The following is a 20,976-nucleotide window of genomic DNA, read 5'->3' as shown; positions in this document are numbered from 1 at the left end:
GCTATGTCAATGACAGAGAGATGTGCCTTAGAAAACTTTAGCTACATGAGAAGATGATTCTTTTCTTGCCTTGTGCTGCTATAACCCAAGAGGAGGGAGGCCATTCAAGCAGAAAAAGAGAAAAATAATAGACAAGAGAACAAAAAGGAGAACATTAGGAAAAGTAGCTGTGTAACAACCAGTTCTTTGGAAGAACAGTAGGGCAAAAGAAGGTCTTGGAGTTTCCCATGCATAAGAGAAGTGTTGGAGCAAAGGTCTTATGTGAATCCCACGTGTGTTTTCCAATACTAGAGGATTATATATGAAGGTTGTCTGCATGTGTATGTAAACGTGAACTATGCCTTCGCGTTGCAAGAGGCACAGGTAGATTGTTCAGGGACAATTTCTGTGTCTTGCTTCCCCCCCAGTAGTTTTAGATAGATGGCTTTTTACATTTTAAATGCACTCAACTGAAGGTGACTTTTCTACTCTCTGTTACTTCTTCTTCTTTACCAGTTAATGGACTTTTTCCTCATATGGAAGGCTTCTGATAAGGCTTCTGATTACCTGTAATGGGCTGTGGAAGTCCTATTCTTAGTTTCTTACTGTGAGATAAGCTGTATTCACTCTGTATTTTTCATTTAATTCTCTTTCACTTCTTAAAGGTAAATTCTGCTAAGTATGAGAATCTTTTATGTGACTCTTAGAGACTCCTAACAGGAGGCATTTTTTCCTCAGCTTTTCTATATTTTGTAGGTGCTCCCATGAATGTGTCAGCTGCTTTTTATAATACCTGGAGCATAATGTTAACAGAACTCACTCCTAAGATTTATAGAATCAAATGTTTACTTTTCATTTCAAATACACTTTTACTGGAAAGCACAACTACAGAGTTGTGCACAATGGTTTGCTTGTATGTCTTAAGGATCTGCTATGGAAAACTTTGACATTCAGTATCTACTCATCATGATGTTTTTAAAAAAATCCAGTATTTTGGGAGGTTTTTTCCCCCTTCCATTCATTACACTTTCCCCAGTTCCCAGGAAGAGACTATCATTTGACCTCATCTTCTCTAGGACATCAGCAAGATCACTGCACCATGTGCAGTCTCATTGTGTAGCGATGCATTTGACGTACTGTTTCCCTGGAAACCTTGCTCTCCAGAGCAAGAGGCATTACTTCTTCCTTCCCTGTTGCATATATTCATAACTATGAATCTTTAAAAAGGGGACTTTAAAAAGTACTTCTTTGCCTGCCTTGGTCGTTTTTCAGATTAAGACTTGTCATTGTCTTGGGAAGCTGTACTCCATTTGAATTGCTTAAGTATCTCACTTCAGACCTGTGCGGTCTGCAAAGTACAATAGGTAAAATATAAAATCTATAAATCCTTTAATAAATATGGCTCGCAGTTTCTGTTCACTGGGGGGAGGGGGATTGTAGAAGTTGAGGAAGTGAAAAAGACTAGAAAAGAAGTTCAGGAAGATCTGGAAATGCAGATGTGGTAGTGACAGTGTCTGATTGCTAAATTAAAGATAAATAAATAAAAATTGCTAATTGAAGGAAGGTTCATGTAATAAAACAGACTCTGTAATCTCTTATCACTGGCAACAAAATTCCAGCCTTCCTGAACAAGAGGTAGAATTTGTTGGCAGCCCTAACTGCCCTTTTGTGCTCAGTCATATCAGGTAACATGCTTTTGTAAATAGTTAGAAATGTTTTGTTTTGTTTTGTTTTTCTAAGAAATTAAAGAAACATACCTATTTGCTTTGCTCATAACTCTGTTCACTTCAGACAAATGTTTTGGTTATGTTCAGGCAGCCATGCCAGTGGGTGCCAAAAGCTGAACCTCACTGTGGAAGAGTGAGGCTGGTTTTGTTTAAAAACAACTGAAATAAATACTCAATGCGAGGGGATAATTTAAGGTAGATTCATACTAAGATGTAAAGATTAGATTCATCTCTCTGTGGTATCACTATCTTGGATGAATTTGGTCTACTGTTTGTTTGCAGCATGGTCATGAGCCCAGTATTTCTACAGAGTTTGTAGTGGTGAGTAATCTCATTTCACTGAGTTGTCCAGAAGAACAGATGGAGAGACGAGCAGAGAGCCTTGGATGTGCAGTTCTCATTCTTTATTCAGTGATTCCTTCAGCTGTGCTTTCTTTGCTAGTATTCACGTTGGCTCTAATTTATGAATTTGAAATTTGTTTCAAAACATTTAATGATGATAAAATGATTTTAATTACTAGAATTGGAAGCTTAATCTGCAGCGTTCCAGAAGGATATGCCCACTACAAACACAAGCAAGGAGTCAGTGTTCCTTATTATGCATTGGTGCACTTCTGTCATCAAAGTTGAAGAGAAGGTTTAATAGCATTTGTAAAACATGATTATTTAGAACTTTTTTATTGCTTCTAGTCTTTTCTCCCTGTGCTTCTTTTTCATAAGTACATGTGTTCATTGCAGCATGCTCATACAGACCTGTCTTTATGTTCTAGGAACTTTCTTTAACCTGACTTTGCATTTCCAGGAAACCTACATCTCTTAAACTTCTGTGGCAAAGTGCTTGTGCATTTAAAAGAAACCAGACTGCAGTTTTTATCTTTCTGAAAAGAAGAAAGAGGTCTTAAGTATTAAATGTGCAGCCTCTGAGTCTAGTCCTTATCCCCAGACATTTCCTTCTTACCACAGTAAATCTTACTTTTGACAGGCAGATGAAGAAGTCTTTCTCTCTCTCTCTTTTTTTTTTTTTTTTTCCTCTGCTCAGCTGCTGGTAACTTTTCCTTAGGTGATTGATTTTCTTCCCCACAGATTGTAGTAAATCACTTTCTGACACGAGCTTAATTTTCTATAAGATAAAATTTTAAAATCTGTCATTCAGACCCTATGCCCTTCAGTGTTGTTTGTTTGTTTTGGAGAAACAAGATTTTTATGTCCAAGATTGCTTGTGCCTCAGCTCTGCATTGAGCAGTACCAATTTTGAAATTTATTCCTACCTCTCAAAAGCTTTTTGCATTCTTAGAAAGATTTGGGTGATGAATGGCAGTTTGTGCAAAGAAAACCACAAATATATATATTCTTGTGTTTGTGTTGGGCAAGAATTACTTTGTGATTCATTTTGAATTGAAATACTCAGTGAGGATGGGCGATCTTTTCTGATTTGTGGTGATTTCTTTTTATCTATTTATTTGTGGGTTTTGTCTGTCTGTTTTTAATGTGGCATTCAGAACGTGATTTGACACACCAGGAGCAAATATCTCATCCCTAAGGAATGCACAGTGCTTCTTGTGGTCTTAGCAATAGGTTGTTCCTACCTGACTCCAAACCTACTTTGAAGCTGTATATTTATTTCAGCGCAGAAACTGTAATCTCCCTGGCAAATCCTTTTAAGCCAAAGATTTCAAGATAATGTTTTCTAAGGGATGTAATTTTGGTGTGAAGCGATACACTAATGCACGTGGTAATAAATAATGTGCAAAAACCAGTGGGTTAGTTGAGGTCCATCTGGGACCTAAAATACAGCTTGTTGCCTTGATCTCTGTTCTGAGCACCCCAGAAGCACTCTGACTTTGCTGACCTTCTAGCCCATAGGAGCATGGTCTCTTTTCCATTTCTGGGTTAGAACGGTGTGAGAGTAAACTAATGGGATAATCTTATCATAAATGAAGAGAAATGAAGAAACAAGGTTTTCCTGGGGGCGGCGGGGAAATCTGTAGTTGCTACTAGGATTATCTGCTTATGAGAGAAATTGTTAGCAATGCCAAGGAAAGTTCAGTAGAGGAAAAAGCTGCTAAAGATGTTAAGAATGGCACAGCTGTGCTCTGAGTTCAGTATGCTGCTGCTCTATAACAGCAGTATAAAGTAAGCCTTCAAATACAGCTGTAATTGCATTTTCTGTACATTGCCATAGGTCTGCATAAAAGCTTAAAAAAGCAAAACAAAATGCACAGTCATTTAATTAGAGATGCATCCATTTATGTTACGATGCACAAAGACTTTAGTTATAAAGTAATGATTAACCCTACGTAATCCTTTAAAAAAAAAAAAAAAAAAAAAAAAAAAACAAGCAACAAAAGTATGGGGAGGTGTTGTTTGTTTCTTTCAGAGTTCTACCGCCTTCCTGAATGGTGCATCTCGATTCAGAGTCCACATGCCAACCTTAAATGCTAAGGAAGCCAGCAAGCCTCAGGTAAAATGCAATGTGTTATTGTAAAATAGCATAGTAGACTTCCTAAAGTTCACATGGAAAGTTTACATTAGATTTATAATTGGTAAAGGTAGATCTTCCTTTTATAATGCTGAAATCTGCTTCAAATTTCATATACTAATGTACTGTCAGACAAGAGAACAAAGCATTATCTAACAGAAATGCTACAAGCCAAACTGAGTAAGATAGCATGCTTACTTTTTTGTCTTTAATTTGTGATCTTCATACAGTTCCAGCAAAAGTAAACACTGCCAGGTATTTTTAAGACAATACTTTTGAAATCCTTTAGCTACTTCTGTGGTGTCTGTCCACTCCTTACAGTATCATGTCTTCTTTTTTTTGATGTACTAAAAGTATGCACTTAGTGTGCATGGAGGCAGAGAATTGTAAATAGGAGCAATTATTCACGGGAATCATGCTTAAAGCTTGTAACCATCAGTGCTGGTGATTCTCACTGGAAACTGATCTCTGGATTTGCTCTTTAATGGGCAAAATGATTTTTTTTTCTTGTGATGAAAATTAACTGAAAATTTTCACTTGAAATATTGTACACGTTTGAAATATTCAGTGCACTTGACACATCATATCCTGAGAGGATAGGGTAGGGGACAGAGCGTTTTTTTTTAACGCTTCTGCTTCTTTCAGACTATTACAGGAAAATAGAAACTTCCTGTTCTTTTCATTCTTTGCCCATAGATTGTTTCCCAGAATTATAATCAGCAGGGATGGAAAGGTTTTGAACTTTTTAAGGAAAGGCTCTGCTAGTAATTTTGGTTGGCTCTCTCTCTAACCCCTGTGACCAGTCTAACTTCAGTGACTCGGAATGAAACTCAACACAGAAGGTACCCTGAGTTTACTGAGCATACAGAATTTATTCCTGTTCATTTTGAACTGCCCAAGAGCAGACTCCAGCCCAGAAATCATTTGTCACAACTAGCTGAAACATAAGGGGAGAAGACGTAAGAAGAGAAGTAGGTGACTGTAGACAAGTCATGAAGACAGAGCTAAAATACGGTCAGCAAATCAGTTGACAAAGTTTCCTCTTCTAACTCTGCTGGTACCTCAAACTGGCCCCCTCCCTGTCAGCCTGTGCAAAGAGCCTGCAGAGCAAGTGGGCAGGGAAGGTGTGCCCCTTCCCACACTGACTGGTGTTCCCTCCCTTGTGGCCACAACAGGGGGACAATGATGACAGCAAAGCCATAATCAGCCATAGCCAGCTAGGTTATATGCTTGTATTATGGAGCTAACAAGTTTTTAAAACAAAACAAAAATAAAAACAACAAAAAACTTTTTTGTTACTGCCTAGGACCCCCAGATTTTTTGCCAGGTACAAGAGATAATCTTGCTCCTGTCAAAATGGAGTTGGACACCTTTTTGCAATGGTTGTGTTATGGTTGTGCTGAGCTGGTGATCGCTGTCAGCTTTTGTGTTTGCACAAGCAACAGATGTTCTGCATTTATGAGCTGGTCTGCTGCAAGGACACTGGAGTGGCAGCTCCTACTGTTTTGTCTGTTTGTTTGTTTTCCTGACCTCTTCAATTACTATAAAAATAAATATTCAGGATAGGCAGTGACTGGAAAAAAAAAAAAAAAAAAACACCTGTTTTTGGCTAAGCGACCTGAATACCTCCATGTGTTTGTTACCGCTTATGTCAGGTTGGCCTCTTGAAAATTGTACAAAATTGAGGGATAATGAGTCCTTCCCCAGAGATCAGTAGCGTGCCATGTGCCTAATCGCAGTCCATGACGAACTGACAAGGCTGAACAATGTTATCCTTGCTCAGTACAGGCTGATGTTTTTTATTTATCATTTAGCTACATGCAGTGCAAAAATTGTTGATAATGGTTTTCAGTATGAGTTGCTAAGTAAGTTATTTGGATTTTGGTCACGTTCACTGTCATATTTAACCCTCTGTACTTAAATAAGTTCGGAGCTACCTGTCTGGGAAATGAGCGGTGTTACCTCAGACAATCCCGATTGGGTTTGCTGAGTAAATTCTGCAAGAGACGTGCCCTAAGGCATTGTTTAGACTTACCTTCCATTGACTTTCTTTAATGTTCGTAGCTGGTATTTTGCTCTGCTACTGTTAAAATAGTTCAAATTTTGAAGTTGCTCCAGTAATTCAGAAGATGAATGCTGCTCCTGCTGGAGTGACTCATGTACCGTAACACAGATTTACAGTGCCGAGCTAGATTTCTGTTTATATTTTTTTTCCTGTCTTCTGGCTCCTGCTTCGTCAGAGCGTAGGGTCACCCATAAATCCCGCACCCTGTCTATGAACTGTGTACAAACATTTTGGATAATATCACAATGGATAAAAATAATGAGATCTGTCTGTGGCTAGGCTGGGATGGCTTATTCTTGTTGAGTGATAACTTGCTCTGCAACTGTTCTTAGCAGCCAGTGGAGTTACTATTGGAGTGAAATCATTCCTAGTTTAGACCTCAGGATTGAGTTCTCAGGCAATATTGGTAAACCTCAGACTTTTTTTTGAATTTGTGGATTGCAATGCTTAAATGAGACAGGTGAAAAATTCATTATTGCTTAACAGAAAGCGTTCAGTATCCATAACTCAACTGAAAATACGGCTTTGCCTGTACTTAAATTATTGAATAAGATGTTACAGAGTCTGAAAAATGAGCTTGGTGTTAATACAGAAGGAAGATAATACATGGTTTTATACAGAAATGTGTTGTAGGGTGCAGGAGGTTTTCAGTTTTAATTACACCACGTATAAGCAGTAGTGCAAGGGAAGACTGGAAATTTTGTTCCTTTAGACCGTACTCTGTATGTTTTTTTTTTTGTTTGTTTGTTTGTTTTTTTTTCAACTTGAAATAAGTCACTATAGAATGAAGACTTGATTCCATAACGCTTAACACACAAGCATAAATGACCAGGCTTATTTCACGTCATTTTCTGCATATACTACTTTCTCTATACTCCAGTCATTGAAATAAGGGGTTTTAAAAGCTGTAGCTTTCTGTAATAAAACAAACACTTTTTAAAAATGAATTATTTTAGAATGATTTGACAGTTTGATATGTATTTTAATACATTGTTCTCTTCTGTACATGGGGGAAATTGCAGGATCCAGAGATGCAGCATTTGCTTATTGACAGTGAAAACTGCACGGCGTCACAGAACTCGAGCAGTGCGGTCACTGGGGAAGGCAGACATGGGACATCAGCTATCAGCTTCCTTGGGGCCTTGCGAATACCTGTGAGTCTGTGCTATTCTTCCTTGTTCCTCCAAGAGTCAGGTTTTGCCTTCTTGTTTCCGTGAGGTTCTAGATGGAGTGGTAGATGACCTTAACTTTGCATCACAAGCATTGATTGGCAACTCTGGTGTATGTAGGCTAAAGCAGATTTTGATACATAAGACAAACATCTAGGCTCCAGTGGCTGTATAATTTATTTTTTTTTAACCTCATTATAATTAATACTATAGCAGCCTGTAATGTAAAAAATCACTGTTCTTAGTTATTGATATGAGTATTGAGAATGGAAGAGTAGGCTGAACCTGTAAGTACTTTTCTGTGTCAGAATTTTTTTCCATGGCTTCTCTTTTCCACTCCTCAACATTGCTTTTATTTTATTTTTTTTTATTTTAAAATCTCTTGTATTGTTTATATGGAGAAATATGAGACAGGCCAAACATTTAGAATGCTGCTAAAAGGAAAGGAAATAAATTTCCTGTAGTTCAGGGAAATCAGCATGATTGTCCTATCAGCTTGAAGTCTATCAGCTTCAATACAATGCACAAGTAGAAAAAATTATACCCAACTTGATTTGGACCAGATGTAAAGGTAGCAGAAGAAATCCACTGTATTCCTGCATTCTCTCATTCTGCCAGTCTGATCCTGTGTCTCAACTGTTCTTCCTGTGGCAAAGTGGAAAAATAGGTAGAAAAATTGCTACTGCTGCCTCTTTGAATCTCTGTAACTTCTCAGTATTTTTCCTGCCAGCTTTTGGGAAGGGTCACGGCTGTATGTGAAGTGGAGCCAGCTGCGTATGCGTGTTGTCCCTGCAGATAACTGCAGTACACCATATGAGAGATTTAAAAACACCCATCTCCAACACAAAAAATATCAGATGGTAAGGGGAATGAAGATAGGTTAATTTGGCAGTTTAGTTGCAGCTCTGTCCAATAAGTAAACCTTTCATCTACCCAGCACGAAAGAGGATGGAACAAATTAGTGTTTGAAATAGGCATCTGCCCTATCTGCAGTGTGCTCTTGTCACATACTAACGTGACCTGTGTCATGCCAGTGAACTGGCTGTTTGTATAGAGTTAATAAGGGAGAGATCTTTGACCCCATCTGAAGGGCAGATCTAAAGAACATAAAAATACGTCCATTCCTCTGGAATATGCTCCCATACAATGCTGCATAAAAAGTCTCTAAATGAGGAAAACAAGCGATGCAGGTGTTCCAGACAGAATCAAATCCTTCCTGTTCATTTTGGTGTTCTCTCTGTTCAATTCATTATAATTAAGAGAATGTAAATAAGTAGAATATCGCAGTCAGCTCGGTTATAAGCTTTATGCTCTCAGGGGAAGAATGCCTTCAGGGAATTTTTTAGAGAAAAAAAAAAAAGGGTAAAATGCTTCTTAGAAACAATTTCATAGTGATCTTTGAAAGCAGATAACAGCCTCTGTTAAGATACTAACTTCCTGTTTCCTTTGTTATCTTAGGGAGTCATAGAATTCTCCCTTTGTCTTCTGTTTGCAAAACTGGTGAGCTATACTTTCCTCTTCTGGCTTCCCCTCTATATCACAAATGTGGGTAAGTATCACAGTAAGGAGAAACAGAATTATGACTACCAAGTGTGTAGAAATATGAGCTTGAAATAAATAAGAAAGTAAACATTAGTGCTTCTGAAATGGACTATCTTTGCAAGAGTAGCAGGAGTTTTAAGTTACCAACAAACATATTTCTCAGTTTTATGAATTCAATTTTACTGGAAAGTATTTTCAAAAAGAGAAAAAAAAGTGGTTTATCATCAAAAAATCCAAGTTGCAATGCTGTGACTTCAGCCCTTGCAAACAAATCAGAGAAGTATACTTTTTTAAATAATGTTCTAAAATGATCAAGTGCCTAATTAAAACGTGTACCAAAAATCTAAATGAGGTTCTTTATGTGTTCAGTAGTGCTGTGCTTTTGTTTGTGCTGTAGAGTACAGAGGTAGGAGTTCTCCCTAGAGAAATTACTGTTCTTGTGAGTCATGATGTGACCTTTAAGCCCCCAGCTAACTAAAATGCTGTGCTGGACAAGTGTTGCAATAGCAGCCAGTGGAGGGAGACAGGTTAAACAATCTACTGAAGTGCACATAGCTGAAAATACTACAGCTAAAGGCTGTTCTGTGGACTCCAAATAAACAATAACCTCCTGCAAGATAGGATACCTTGAAAGCAGCTGGCTGGTAAAAGAAGGATTAATGAAATTTATCACGGTTCTCCAGTCTGTGCTGTAGCAGATCCATTGTTGGTGAGGTTATGGTAGTGCCACTGACAGCACTATTTTAGCAGATACTGTTCTATCAAATGTATTTCAGAAGCTTTTAAAAACTACCAAAGGTGTTTAGAAATGTAGCTGCTTTTGAAACGTCATACTTAACTTGGTTGCCAAACTTCCTGATAAGCTCTTGGAACCCTGACCCCATAGTGCATGAGTTAGACTAGACATAAGTATATGCAAACAGTGGTCCTTGCTGCCCATGGCAAACAGTGGACTTGATGAAATTGTTGTTTCTTTGTATTTTAGGTTGGATGTTAGGAAGAACTTCTTTACCGAAAGGGTTGTTAGACATTGGAACAGGCTGCCCAGGGAAGTGGTGGAGTCACCATCCCTGGAAGTCTTTAAAAGACGTTTAGATGTAGAGCTTAGGGATATGGTTTAGTGGGGACTGTTAGTGTTAGGTCAGAGGTTGGACTCGATGATCTTGAGGTCTCTTCCAGCCTAGAAATTCTGTGATTCTGTATTCCACATAAACTGCGCGGTGCATGTTACACCAGGCACACGGCCAGTAATCTAATGGCTGACATCACCATCACCTGTCTGGTGACGGTGGCCTCCAGGATGAAGCTTTGTAGGTAGTCCAAATGTGTACTAATAATCATTTTAGAGCCAAGAGCCTCACTTAGGAGTATATGTTAACTGTTCGTGACTCTGTGGCTATTCACAAATGGGAATATTGTTAAGCCAAACTTGAACAATCGACAGCTCTATCGGTTGGGCTTTATCTATAACTGAAGTGTTAAAGTGTCCTGCCATGGATATAATTGCATTCAAAAGATTGTATCACTGAATAACCAGTTATGATACGTTCCTTACAACACCTTCTGTTAGCTTATTCCTGTGAACAAACAGTGCTGATGTAAGATGTATTTACCCTAGCGTGACAAGACTTGAGATATCTGCTTTTTGTGGTTTGGAAATTATGGAATTATTTTTTTTTCTCTTGCTAGAACATCTTGATGCCAAAAGAGCTGGGGATCTTTCTACATTGTTTGATGTGGGTGGAATCTTTGGTAAGCTTGAATATCAATCCTTAATCAGACCAGTTTAGCAAAAAACACTGGTACACGCAGCTTATATGTATTGTTAGTCTTGTACCTTATATAAACAGAAGAAGAGTAGCAGTAAAGGTACTAAGTAAAGAGCTGGGTTGGACATTGAGAATCTAGCATAATCATCTCAATGCCCAGCTGATTTATGTGACCCCTCCCTGAGTGCCTTTTGGAAATAAGCCCTGTATCAGTCTATTGGAAAATGGTGCTCATGGTGGGGAAGTTTCACTGGATCAAGAACGATGTAGACCCTGGTAGTTCAAGATACAGGTGTCAAGGTGGGTTGTATTTACTGTTCCGGGCTTGTTCTGGATGTCACTTCAGCTATTTTTCACTGCTTATTTCATCCCAGAGCCAGAGTTAGACATCACCTTAGGGATGTGAATGACCTCTTTCAGCAGCATTTCATTCAACTGTGAATACAAGCTTGTGCTTGTGCTGCTTGGGCCCTTGGCATTTATATTTAAATCTGAGTGGGATGTAGGCATTTTGGAGATGGGCAGCTGGAGAGGGAGAGGCAGGCCCAGCAATATTGAGGAATCTGGAGAATCCAGAGAACTTCCTTTCCTTCTCCCTTTATATCATTGTGGCAGCTCCTTTCCCTCAGTCCGTCCAGCCTGCTCCTGCCACACACTCCAGTTAGTGCTTCTGTGTACAGTCATTGCAAACACCAGAAGGGGAAATTGAAGAGCCTAGAGTGACTGCCTGGAGATAAAAACAAGTATTTCATTTGCCCTGGGATCTAAAATAGCTCATTTTCCCTTGTTCGGAAATGAACAGAGCACACTACAGCTAAGTTTACTGTTGCATGTGGGGAGTTAAGGGACCAGTGACCAATTGGGCACAGATGGATCCCAGAATTCCAGGCAGAATGGGACCACCTGGTGCAAAGGCATTTTGCACTCAAAAGCAGCAGAACAATGATTTCTAAATACTTCCACCTCTGTTTTACCCCCTTCCCTACCGGCTTGGAAATTCAGTTGCAATAACCAGTGAGGCAGAAAAACTGCCCATTCCTGCCTGACCTTCCAAGTCAACCCTGGTTGGGTTAATGGGGTTGTTGCTAGGTGCAAATTGTGTCATCAGGCCCGAGATCTGTGCTGCTGTGTGCAACTGTACATTAAAAGTCCTATTACATTGTTTTAATCTGGGTTGGGTTTCGTTAAGTATAGCTGATATCTTCTGTGTAAAACATGCACAGAGTATTCTCCTCACGTACCTGTCTCTGCTTTCAGGTGGAATTTTGGCAGGCCTGATTTCAGACAGGCTAGAGAAGAGGGCATCGACCTGCGGAATGATGCTGTTGCTGGCAGCACCCACAGTAAGAGCTCGCCTCTCTCTGACAGCTGTGGCTGGGGCTTTGACAGCACTCAGGAAGTTCTGCAAGCGGCATTTTCTAAGTTGAACATGTAGTTCAGGCCAGGTTAAAAGCGTAAGAAGTTGAGCATGTGAACAAATATGGACATTTGGGCTGCCTCTACTAAGCAATGAAACAAGCCTAATGCATTGCTGGTTACAGGATTATGTGAAAAGTTTATTGCTCTTTTGTAAAATATGATGTCCAGTTTTTAGCCAGAATTTTAGTTGCTCAAAGGCTAAAACTGCTGTGCTCTTTTTGGAAAACTGGCAGTTGGACACATGAGGTGCGTTTTTCTGTGCGTTTTGATTCTTTTGTGAGCTCTATTCAGTGCTTTGTCGAAGCTGGCAATTGGAGAGTTTAAAATTGAGTGTTCTCATAATATAGCCCTTTCTCCTGAAAGAACACCTGGGGAAGAGGAGCATGCTCCTTATCTCCCTGATCTGTCCAAATGAAACAACCATCCTGCTGTGGTCTAAAAAAGGTTTTGTAAAACCTAGGATGTGAGAACTACTTTTCACATAATACCAACAGATCTTTTACCTAAAATGGGGAAAATAGGGATTTTACCATTAATGAGGGTGTTGGTATTATAACATGTCTGTGTTTTCATTTTTGCAGTTGTACATGTTCTCTGCGGTCAGTAAAATGGGCCTTGAGGCTACTGTAGGTGAGTATTTTTAAATTATTTTCTGCCTCGCTTTATGTGAACTTTTCATTTATGATCCTTTCCTTTCCATTTATCCATTTATGATCCTTTTCCTTTTTTCTTTCTCCCTGAGAGGAGGATATGTGTAATGAACACCGTCTCTTCGAGGATTTTTGTGAGATAAGGAAGGGGATAGGAAATAATTAAGTGGTGACATGATTTAGTTAACAAATAATGTTAGATCATGTCCACTAATCATTGAAATAAGAGATTTAGGTAATATCATTAGGCTTGTTTATGTCTGCATAGGCTTTATTCTATCCCCTTTTCCAAATATCAGACACTTTAAAAGACTGCTTATAGTGGTTTAAAGACTACTTACAGTACTCTTGAAAATGACTTTAACTTTACATATGTAGACTGAATCCCGTATCTATTACATGAAAACAGAAGCTGAATCACAAGAGTTGACAGTAATGTCTCACCTACATAAAGGCCTTGATAAGTTTTAAGGCTCTCTGGTGCTTGGTGTGTGCTTATGGTTGACTTCCTGTGAGCATTCTCTGTGCTTAGAATCAGTTTGGTTAGACTTTCCTCTTTCTCTGAACTACCATGATCAGTAAGGGCCCTGGGAAGTACTTGTAACTCAGTACTTTTAACTGCTATTTTGGGGAGTTTACACTGTGGAGAAAGCATTGCAGGGAGATACAAATGTAGCTTTTCTTACTGTCCCCTGTAATGAGGCCAGGGGAGCCAAGGAAGGATTAAACTGTTTGAAAACCACAGGCTGACATTTCCTGTTGTTACAGTTTAGTCATTCAGGCAACTCACATTTTCTGTTTTTGTTCAACTTGCAACAGTGATGCTGCTTATCAGTGGTGCCCTGGTGAACGGACCTTACGCACTGATCACCACTGCTGTCTCTGCTGACTTGGTGAGTTTGGTTTCCCTTCTGCTTCCAGCATAGCAGCTTTGGCCTCCAGAGAGAGCCATTTGACTTCTGTAGGATTGTCAGTGAAGGAGCTGCACTGTCCTGAAGCAAAGTGAGGTGGATAAGCTGTGTTGAACTCAGCCACTGAGATTGTTTTAGAGGTCCTGTATTAAAACTGGTTTGATCCTTAACCTTGTTGAAGGGACTGCTAGCTAGAGAGTGGGGCCTGACATTACAAAATGCCTACCTGTTGGTTGGGAAGAAGATTGAAGGGGCTAACTGATTCCTCAGGTGTCAGCAACCAAACATCTGACTTGAGCGAGGTCTCAGTTTACGTAATCACTGCTTACCTGAGTGTATTCTCCTCAATGTACGAAGATAAGTCTGTCTGATTAGCAGTTCTCTGATATGTTTAGTTTATCTGTCTTGTTGCAAAGTCATTCACTTCATCAGTTGTTTTTTTTTGTTGTTGTTTTTGTAGTTCTGAAAACCTGCCTTTTAAAATTGGGACTGAAGGGCTTCTTTTGGCCCACAGATTCGTTGAATTAGCTTTTCAGCTTATATTTAAATTTCTGGTATTCTAGTATTCTTGTCACAGCAGAACCTTTTTTTGTTCTACAGAGCTTTGCTGTATTAGTAGAAGAAAAGATGGCCATGGAAACAGTCTTGCAGCATAATGCAAAGCGATAGTGTTGTCCTTGTTGCTTGAATCCACAATGCGCAGAAGAGAAAGCTTCACAGCTATTGTTGTTTAAACAAACTGGTTGAATAAAGGAGAACACTGTAGGCAACCATTTGATTGAGTGGAGGGTTTCTTTGAGTAGCGATAAAAGGATCTGAGCTAGGATATTTTAGGCAACTTCACAATGTGCATCTCACATAGAGGGTTCAGCTCAGGATGGTTCTAAGCAGTCTTTGTCTCTTTAGGGTACCCATAAAAGTCTGAAAGGGAATGCAAGAGCCTTGTCCACAGTGACAGCAATCATCGATGGAACAGGATCTGTAGGTAAGCCAGAGCTGGAAGGTAACCTGCCTTTGCTGGGGTAGGTTAAAACAAAAGATCTTTGTGAAGATCTTTCACAAAGAAGATTAGGGAGCCATAAGCCTCCCTAATGTTCCTATATCTGAGGGAGGGAGGAAGAGGGTGATAGACTGATGCTGAGTGCAAATATAAAAAGTAGATGCCATGGGGGCTGTTTGTGAGACCTGCAGTCACGGCCTCTGCACTGGCATGTAGAAGGGAAAATTGAGTAGGATTTATCTTGATGTGGGATGGGCATTCTTTTTCTGTGAGCCAAAGAATGGCATTTCTCAAACTTCTAGCCTTCCAGCTTCCCCTGCATTAGATTCCCAGCTGTACCAGTTATGTTTCACACTTTCTGGGACATTTTAATCCATAGGGTAATACTGAGTTATCTAGGTGGATAAATTGATGCTCTAACTCAGAATAGCTGTCTTTCAGCCTAGTAAGTCTTACTTGGCATCATTCTGACAGTATCAATATTCAATTTTAGGTGCGGCTTTGGGGCCTCTCTTGGCTGGTCTCATTTCCCCTTCTGGTTGGAACAATGTGTTTTACATGCTCATGGTGGCAGATGCGTGTGCCTTGCTAGTAAGTCTAAAAGCACTGCTTGGTTGCTATGTATTTTCTTTATGCTAAACTATATATATTAAAATGCACATTTTCCTTTTGCAAATTCAATAGTCCATCATAACCAACATCCAATTGCGTAGGAAATTTTCAATAAAAGAGCAAAGCAGCTCATTTTGAAATTCTCATTTAATTTTAATCAGAAGTGCAGATTAGTTCTGATGCACTTCCATTTCTGAAGAAATACACATCTGTTAATTACTGGCTGAGCTGATTACAGCAGGCCTAATTGTAAGCAAACCTTCCTATATAGAGCTGGAAGGTGCCTCAGATTCCACTCACGAAAGAATTACTTCTGTTTTCTTTAAAGCTGGTTTACTGAAGTAGTAACAACTGTTTAGCTACGTTGCTGTATCACCAAAAACACTATGATAATGAAACTGCTGGAAGTTAATATGTCACATTCTCCAGATAGGCCCCGACACTGCTGTACTAGGTTAAACAAAAACTGCCTTCCTCGCTTTTGACAGTAACCAGGCACAGATGCTTAGGGAAAAGGAGCGTGACACGGTACAGAGCATATCCACTTTCCTCCCTCCTCCTCCTGTTTGAGATCCTGTATGCTGGATGGGAAGATCTGAAAAGGTTTTTTACTCCTTACATGCCCTGCTTTGCTTTAAAGACCAAAGAAGACACAAGATGAGGCAAGGAGTGTCTTCTTGTACCTTTTGAAGTCAGTCTTGCTGCAGCCACCTGCAGGTTAACCTGTAGGTTATGTTTTTGTGTTTGCCACGGATTTCCCTGGCAGGCATCTGTACCAGCTTTGTCTGCTCCGCTCCAGCAGAGCAGAGTGCTACTATGACTCTACCTCAGAGATGTCCTGAAGTGTCACTTGCTTATCCTCTGCTTTTGAAGTCCTGGATGGAAGTGCTCATGAAAGTGTGGGGTGACTGTGAAACACTTGAGATATACACCTTCCTCTCTACTGGCTGTGCCCAGACCAAACCCCGTGCCTGCAGGGTATTCCCCTAAGCCCTGTACTTCTGCAGAGGAGCTGATGCTCAGTGTGTCAGACCACTCTCTGAGACAAGCAGAGTTTTTTGTTTTGAGTTGGGATTGAGGCTTTCTTTCTAAACTGAAGCCCGAATTTGTAAACTATTTATTTCCACATGTAAGATGTGAAATCCATGGAAATTAATTGAATTAGATAAGTTAATATTCAAAGTATGTTCCCTCTAATAGTCAGCAGCTCTATGATTTGTATTGTTTTCAGTATTAGCCATTCTGTGCTGCAGTGGGGTTTGGGAAATTGTAGTTTCCCTAAGTAGACTTAAAACTCCGCTTTTTTATAGTTATTTATTAAAAACAAATGAAAAAAAATCCCACATTTCTTTGTTGCATCATTTAAAATGCATTTTTAAAGCACTGTTATTGACAGGATTGACTCTGCTCTTATAAAGCTTTTTTTGTAACTCCTTTCACTGTTATTTTCAGTGCAGAGAATAGATGCCTGTATTCAACTCCTATTTACTCAAAGATATCTGGAGGGGGGTTAGCCTCATACATGGTATTCAGATCAGTCATGCTTTGCCACTCACATATCTCCAAAATGTTAGGTTTAATATCTTAAATCAGCAATACTTAATAATATTCTGATAATAACATTGAAGAAAATTCCATTTATAACAGTGAAACTCTGAAGGTAAGGAAACCTTTAATAGTGAGGAATCCTGGAATAGTTCTAATTCTGTCTTTAATGTATGTGGGAGTCCTCAAATTTTGTTTCTGAAATCACTTTCCTGGGGACTGTCTCCACAAACACACCTTTTAAAATGCATTTGAAAGTCCTGATCCTGCACATGCAAGTAAACATGACTAACATCACTCGTCTTGACTAACTGTGTGATTAAAGCTTTTCACACACACAACTCTTCTTCAGAATAGCAGCTGAAATAATTTTAAGATCCAAAATTTCCATCTGCCATGTTTTCTTGAAGTCTTGGGTTCCCTCTGCTGGTTTCTTTACACATCTGCTGGTTAAATAACTTTGGAAAACCATTGTGTTGTTTTTTTTTTTTACACAGGAATTGGTCTCTCAATTGCAAAAAGGAGATTTATTTTTTGTTACAAGTTCATTGTGAAAACTCCTCTTCCAAACGTTGATTAAGCACCTATAATTTTCGTATTTATTTATTTATTTGTTTTTACTGATTTCAGCATTGCAGGGTAGTGTTTCAAATGAGGAACTCTTTGAATAAAAGTGTGCGTCTTAGCCAGAATTTTAGCTTGTTGGTATATCTTTACAGATAGTAACACAGATACTGTGACTCTCTTTACAGTTCTTACTCCGTCTCATTCAGAAGGAACTTCGGTGTAATGCAGATCATACCCTGTAAGTGTTATATAAAGCTGTTGGTCTTTAATAACAGTTTAAGAACATGTTACTAAGCTAATACCCCTATGTAGACAGAATATAATAAGTTTTGTATATGTCCATTTGTCTCTTTCAATTTTTCTTTAAAAAAGTAATCTTTTTTAATGTTCTTAAATCACGATTATTTTTCTTTAGAACCTTGTATTTTAAAAACCACCTGAAAACAGACTTGTCATGGTCTCTTAGGGTTTGTTTTTTTCCTGAATATGGAATATTTCTGATTTTCATCATGGAGCGTGCAGGTGGGGAAGAAGAAGCTACTCTATTGCTTGCTTTCTGTGTATTGTTTGGTAGTTTCAAATGTAACTTTTGCTAAAAGGCCTCTCTAAAGGAAAGGGTGACTGAAATTACAAGGTTTTGAGGGGAAAAAAAAAAATCCAGTGAATCACAGGGGTTACACTTACCTAAGCAAAATCTAAATTGGGTTCCTTGGCTGTTTTGGAGCAGTGAAATAGAATACAAAAACACATAGCAAAAGGCAAAACTTGCCTTTTAAGTTAGTGGCTGTTACACCTCACACCTAAGGCTCTCCTGACTGATTGCTCTCCTTTCCCAGGTTTAAAGAACACTGAGCTGAGAGACCAGATTTGGAAGAATGACTGCGTAAGTGACCAGAGCTCTCCCCTGAAAAAAAAAAACTTCACAGAATGTGTTATTCTATACTTAAGAGACTCTATTTGGTGAAGAATTTTTGCACGTTTACTGGAAGCAATTTGAGAAACGCAACTGGTAAATCCCTGAAGCTCTTATTTTTGCACATGAATAAGTACCTCAGGATGGCAACTATTCATCAGATGGAGGGACAGGAACTTTGGGAAGCTTTTAGCAGAGCGCCTCAACTGAGCCAAAGAGAAATACCAAGTGCCTTTTCATTTCTTTTGATAGGATGTTTTAATTAAAGCGCTGTACTGTGTGTTTTCCAAAAACAAGTCAGAAGTAGAGCAGAAGGATGTTGAAATCATAACAGACAGCCTAGCAGTGAAATGTCTCTGTGTCAGTGAGCAAAGTATCCCTTATGTTATCGTGTGCATCACTGTGATCAAGGGCATCGCGTTATAGAGGGCAAGACCAGCTGGTTATTAATATACACTGCTATTAGGATTTCAAAGCTGCTCAGACAATAATAACCTCACCATATTATTAGTTTTTAACTATAGCACAAATTCTGCTCCCAAGGACAACATCCAACCTTTCGGTAGGTAATGAAATGGAATTTACAGCTGCAGTGTACCACAGCTAGCGGTTTCCACAGACTCTCTGGGTGGATGTTAGCCCTCAGTTAGGATTGTGCAAAACGGAGTCCCAAGCAACAAGAAGAAGTAGGTTATGAGTCAGAATTTCCTGTGGGGGCTTCTAACAATTTTCAGGGCATTATAAACTGGTAGTGCAAACGTCGTGTAATTGTTGTGCTGCTCCTCTAGGCTGGGTTGAAATGACAGGTGGTTCCTTTGGGGTGGCAAAGAACTGTGTGCTGCCACACTTCAGCATTACAGGATTGAAAAAGAGTGCTGCTTTAGTGCCCAGTGCCACAATGATCTTTGTTGGGTACTCCGGTGGTGGTGTGTGCACTTGGAGTTCATTGTCAGATCAGGGCCTTACTAACCAGAAATCTCTTTCAAGTGGCTGATTTCAAGTGGCTTTGAGTTTCAGATTCAGAGCCAAAATACGTATGTATATAAGAGAAGAAAAATTACCTAGGTGGTAGGTTGTAAGAGAACATTTCAGTAACTAGTGTTACCCAGCAAATAGACAATTTAATGTCTTCAGAACATATCATTTCTTCATACAGGTATCTCCTTTGCAAAACAGATGCTTCTGTGATCTTTTTTTTAAACGTGTACAAAGTAAAAAGGAATTTTTTGTATGAGGTGTTTATACTTAGATTGTGAAGGTTAGATAATTTAAACTGTGTACTGTTCTTAAGTGTATTTATTGAAGTTCTAGGCACATGTCTTGTTCTGAACTGTGCTGTAAGTTCTGTGAAACAATGCAGTAGTGTTTGTACTTGATTAACAAAACAGCACTCTAAAATAGCCTGGCAAAACACGGAGAAATGTCTCATCAGCTGCTGGTATTACGTTCCATGTGTTGGCACAATACTTAATTTCCAGGACTGTTTTGTAATTGTTCAGTCTCTGATCAGTTATTTCACTGTTTTGATTCAGCATGTGCTTTATGCTTGATCCGAACAGCATAAGAATGTGTTTATTTTTCACTGAACGGAGACATAGGGAAGACCTCAGTCCCACAAAGATTTATGGCAGGTACCAAAGTCTTTTGCAAGTGAATGCTCTATGTAGGCTCTGAAGCTGCAGTTACCTAGATCACTGGTTAACTGTACACCTTTTGAATAAACCTCTTGAGACCGGGGGAGACACTTAGTCTGTACCGGTAAATCCATGCTGCATTTAGGCTTTAGGATGTATTTAAATGCCACAGAATTCTGCAGCAGATCAGGGCTGAAGTCTTTGGTTGGGATGCTTTCAGTTATATTTAACAGCTACGCGTTGTAAAGATGTTTAACCGTGTTTTGGATTTTACATGTTTTACTTGTTGGGGCTGCTGCTGCTGTTATTTATTTATTTATTTGAATAGCTGTTGTGCTGAAGTGACTTGGATATGGGACTGTGAAAACATTTGAGGTGCTGGGCTGAGTCCTTCCTTCCACTGATGGCAGGAGGGATTTGGGACTCCCGCTGCACCAACGTCTCTTTCCTTGCTAATGTGCCACATTTCGGTTCCTCCCAGCAATGAATGTGTTCAACGAAAAGATGAAGATTGCTGCTCTTTTGTAACAACCCTAAGGGTCCCCCAGGTTGTGAACAAACTGTTTTGTTATTACTGGGTGTCAATATTCATTCATTCATTCAGCAAGACTGACAACATTTTGTCTATGGAAACGTGAATGACCAGTAGGTAGAGTCGAATTGGAATAAGACTGCAGGGTTTGGTTTTTGTTTTTAATGCCAGTAATTGTGAATTTTATCTATTTATCTTCTGTGTAGAATAAAAATGGGTTCTGCTGTAAAGTGAGAAATGTTGATTACTTCATCTTTTACATCTCCATGAAGAAATGCTCCATTTATTGTTTGGAGGGTAGACATCCCTGCTGAGACAGCGCTCCTGTCTCCTGTGAGGGTTATGAAAATAGTTCATTAAGAGAACAAATTAGAACCTTTTGTTTTGAAAACAATACCCTTCTCAACTTGAACAGGTATTTTTTTTTCATTTAATGGTTTTGTGGGTTGTGCAACATCATTAT

The 20,976-nt window shown here is 39.2% G+C and overlaps 1 protein-coding gene across 2 annotated transcripts in view; it reads left to right on the top strand.

Annotated features, from left to right (window-relative positions):
* The window catches only part of SLC37A1 (solute carrier family 37 member 1), a 35,484-nt gene extending 14,764 nt beyond the window's left edge, over positions 1-20,720 (top strand). The window contains exons 11-21 of one of the 2 annotated variants that reach the window (XM_084306151.1): positions 4,084-4,167; positions 7,273-7,404; positions 8,878-8,968; positions 10,651-10,713; positions 11,988-12,073; positions 12,731-12,779; positions 13,619-13,692; positions 14,617-14,695; positions 15,204-15,301; positions 17,620-17,672; positions 18,271-20,720. In XM_084306151.1, the coding sequence (XP_084162277.1) occupies positions 4,084-4,167; positions 7,273-7,404; positions 8,878-8,968; positions 10,651-10,713; positions 11,988-12,073; positions 12,731-12,779; positions 13,619-13,692; positions 14,617-14,695; positions 15,204-15,301; positions 17,620-17,672; positions 18,271-18,286 (825 nt within the window). In that variant the 3' untranslated portion in view covers positions 18,287-20,720. The remainder of the gene's footprint in view (positions 1-4,083; positions 4,168-7,272; positions 7,405-8,877; positions 8,969-10,650; positions 10,714-11,987; positions 12,074-12,730; positions 12,780-13,618; positions 13,693-14,616; positions 14,696-15,203; positions 15,302-17,619; positions 17,673-18,270) is intronic. The other variant, XM_084306152.1, reaches the window with a different exon arrangement.
* The last annotated feature ends 256 nt before the right edge of the window (positions 20,721-20,976 follow it).

This window comes from Netta rufina (genome assembly GCF_964035555.1).
Source record: "Netta rufina genome assembly, chromosome: 1".
NCBI classification, from domain to species: Eukaryota; Metazoa; Chordata; class Aves; order Anseriformes; family Anatidae; genus Netta; species Netta rufina.
Note: the sequence above shows the minus strand (reverse complement) of the source record. Positions and strands in the feature narration are given on the sequence as shown.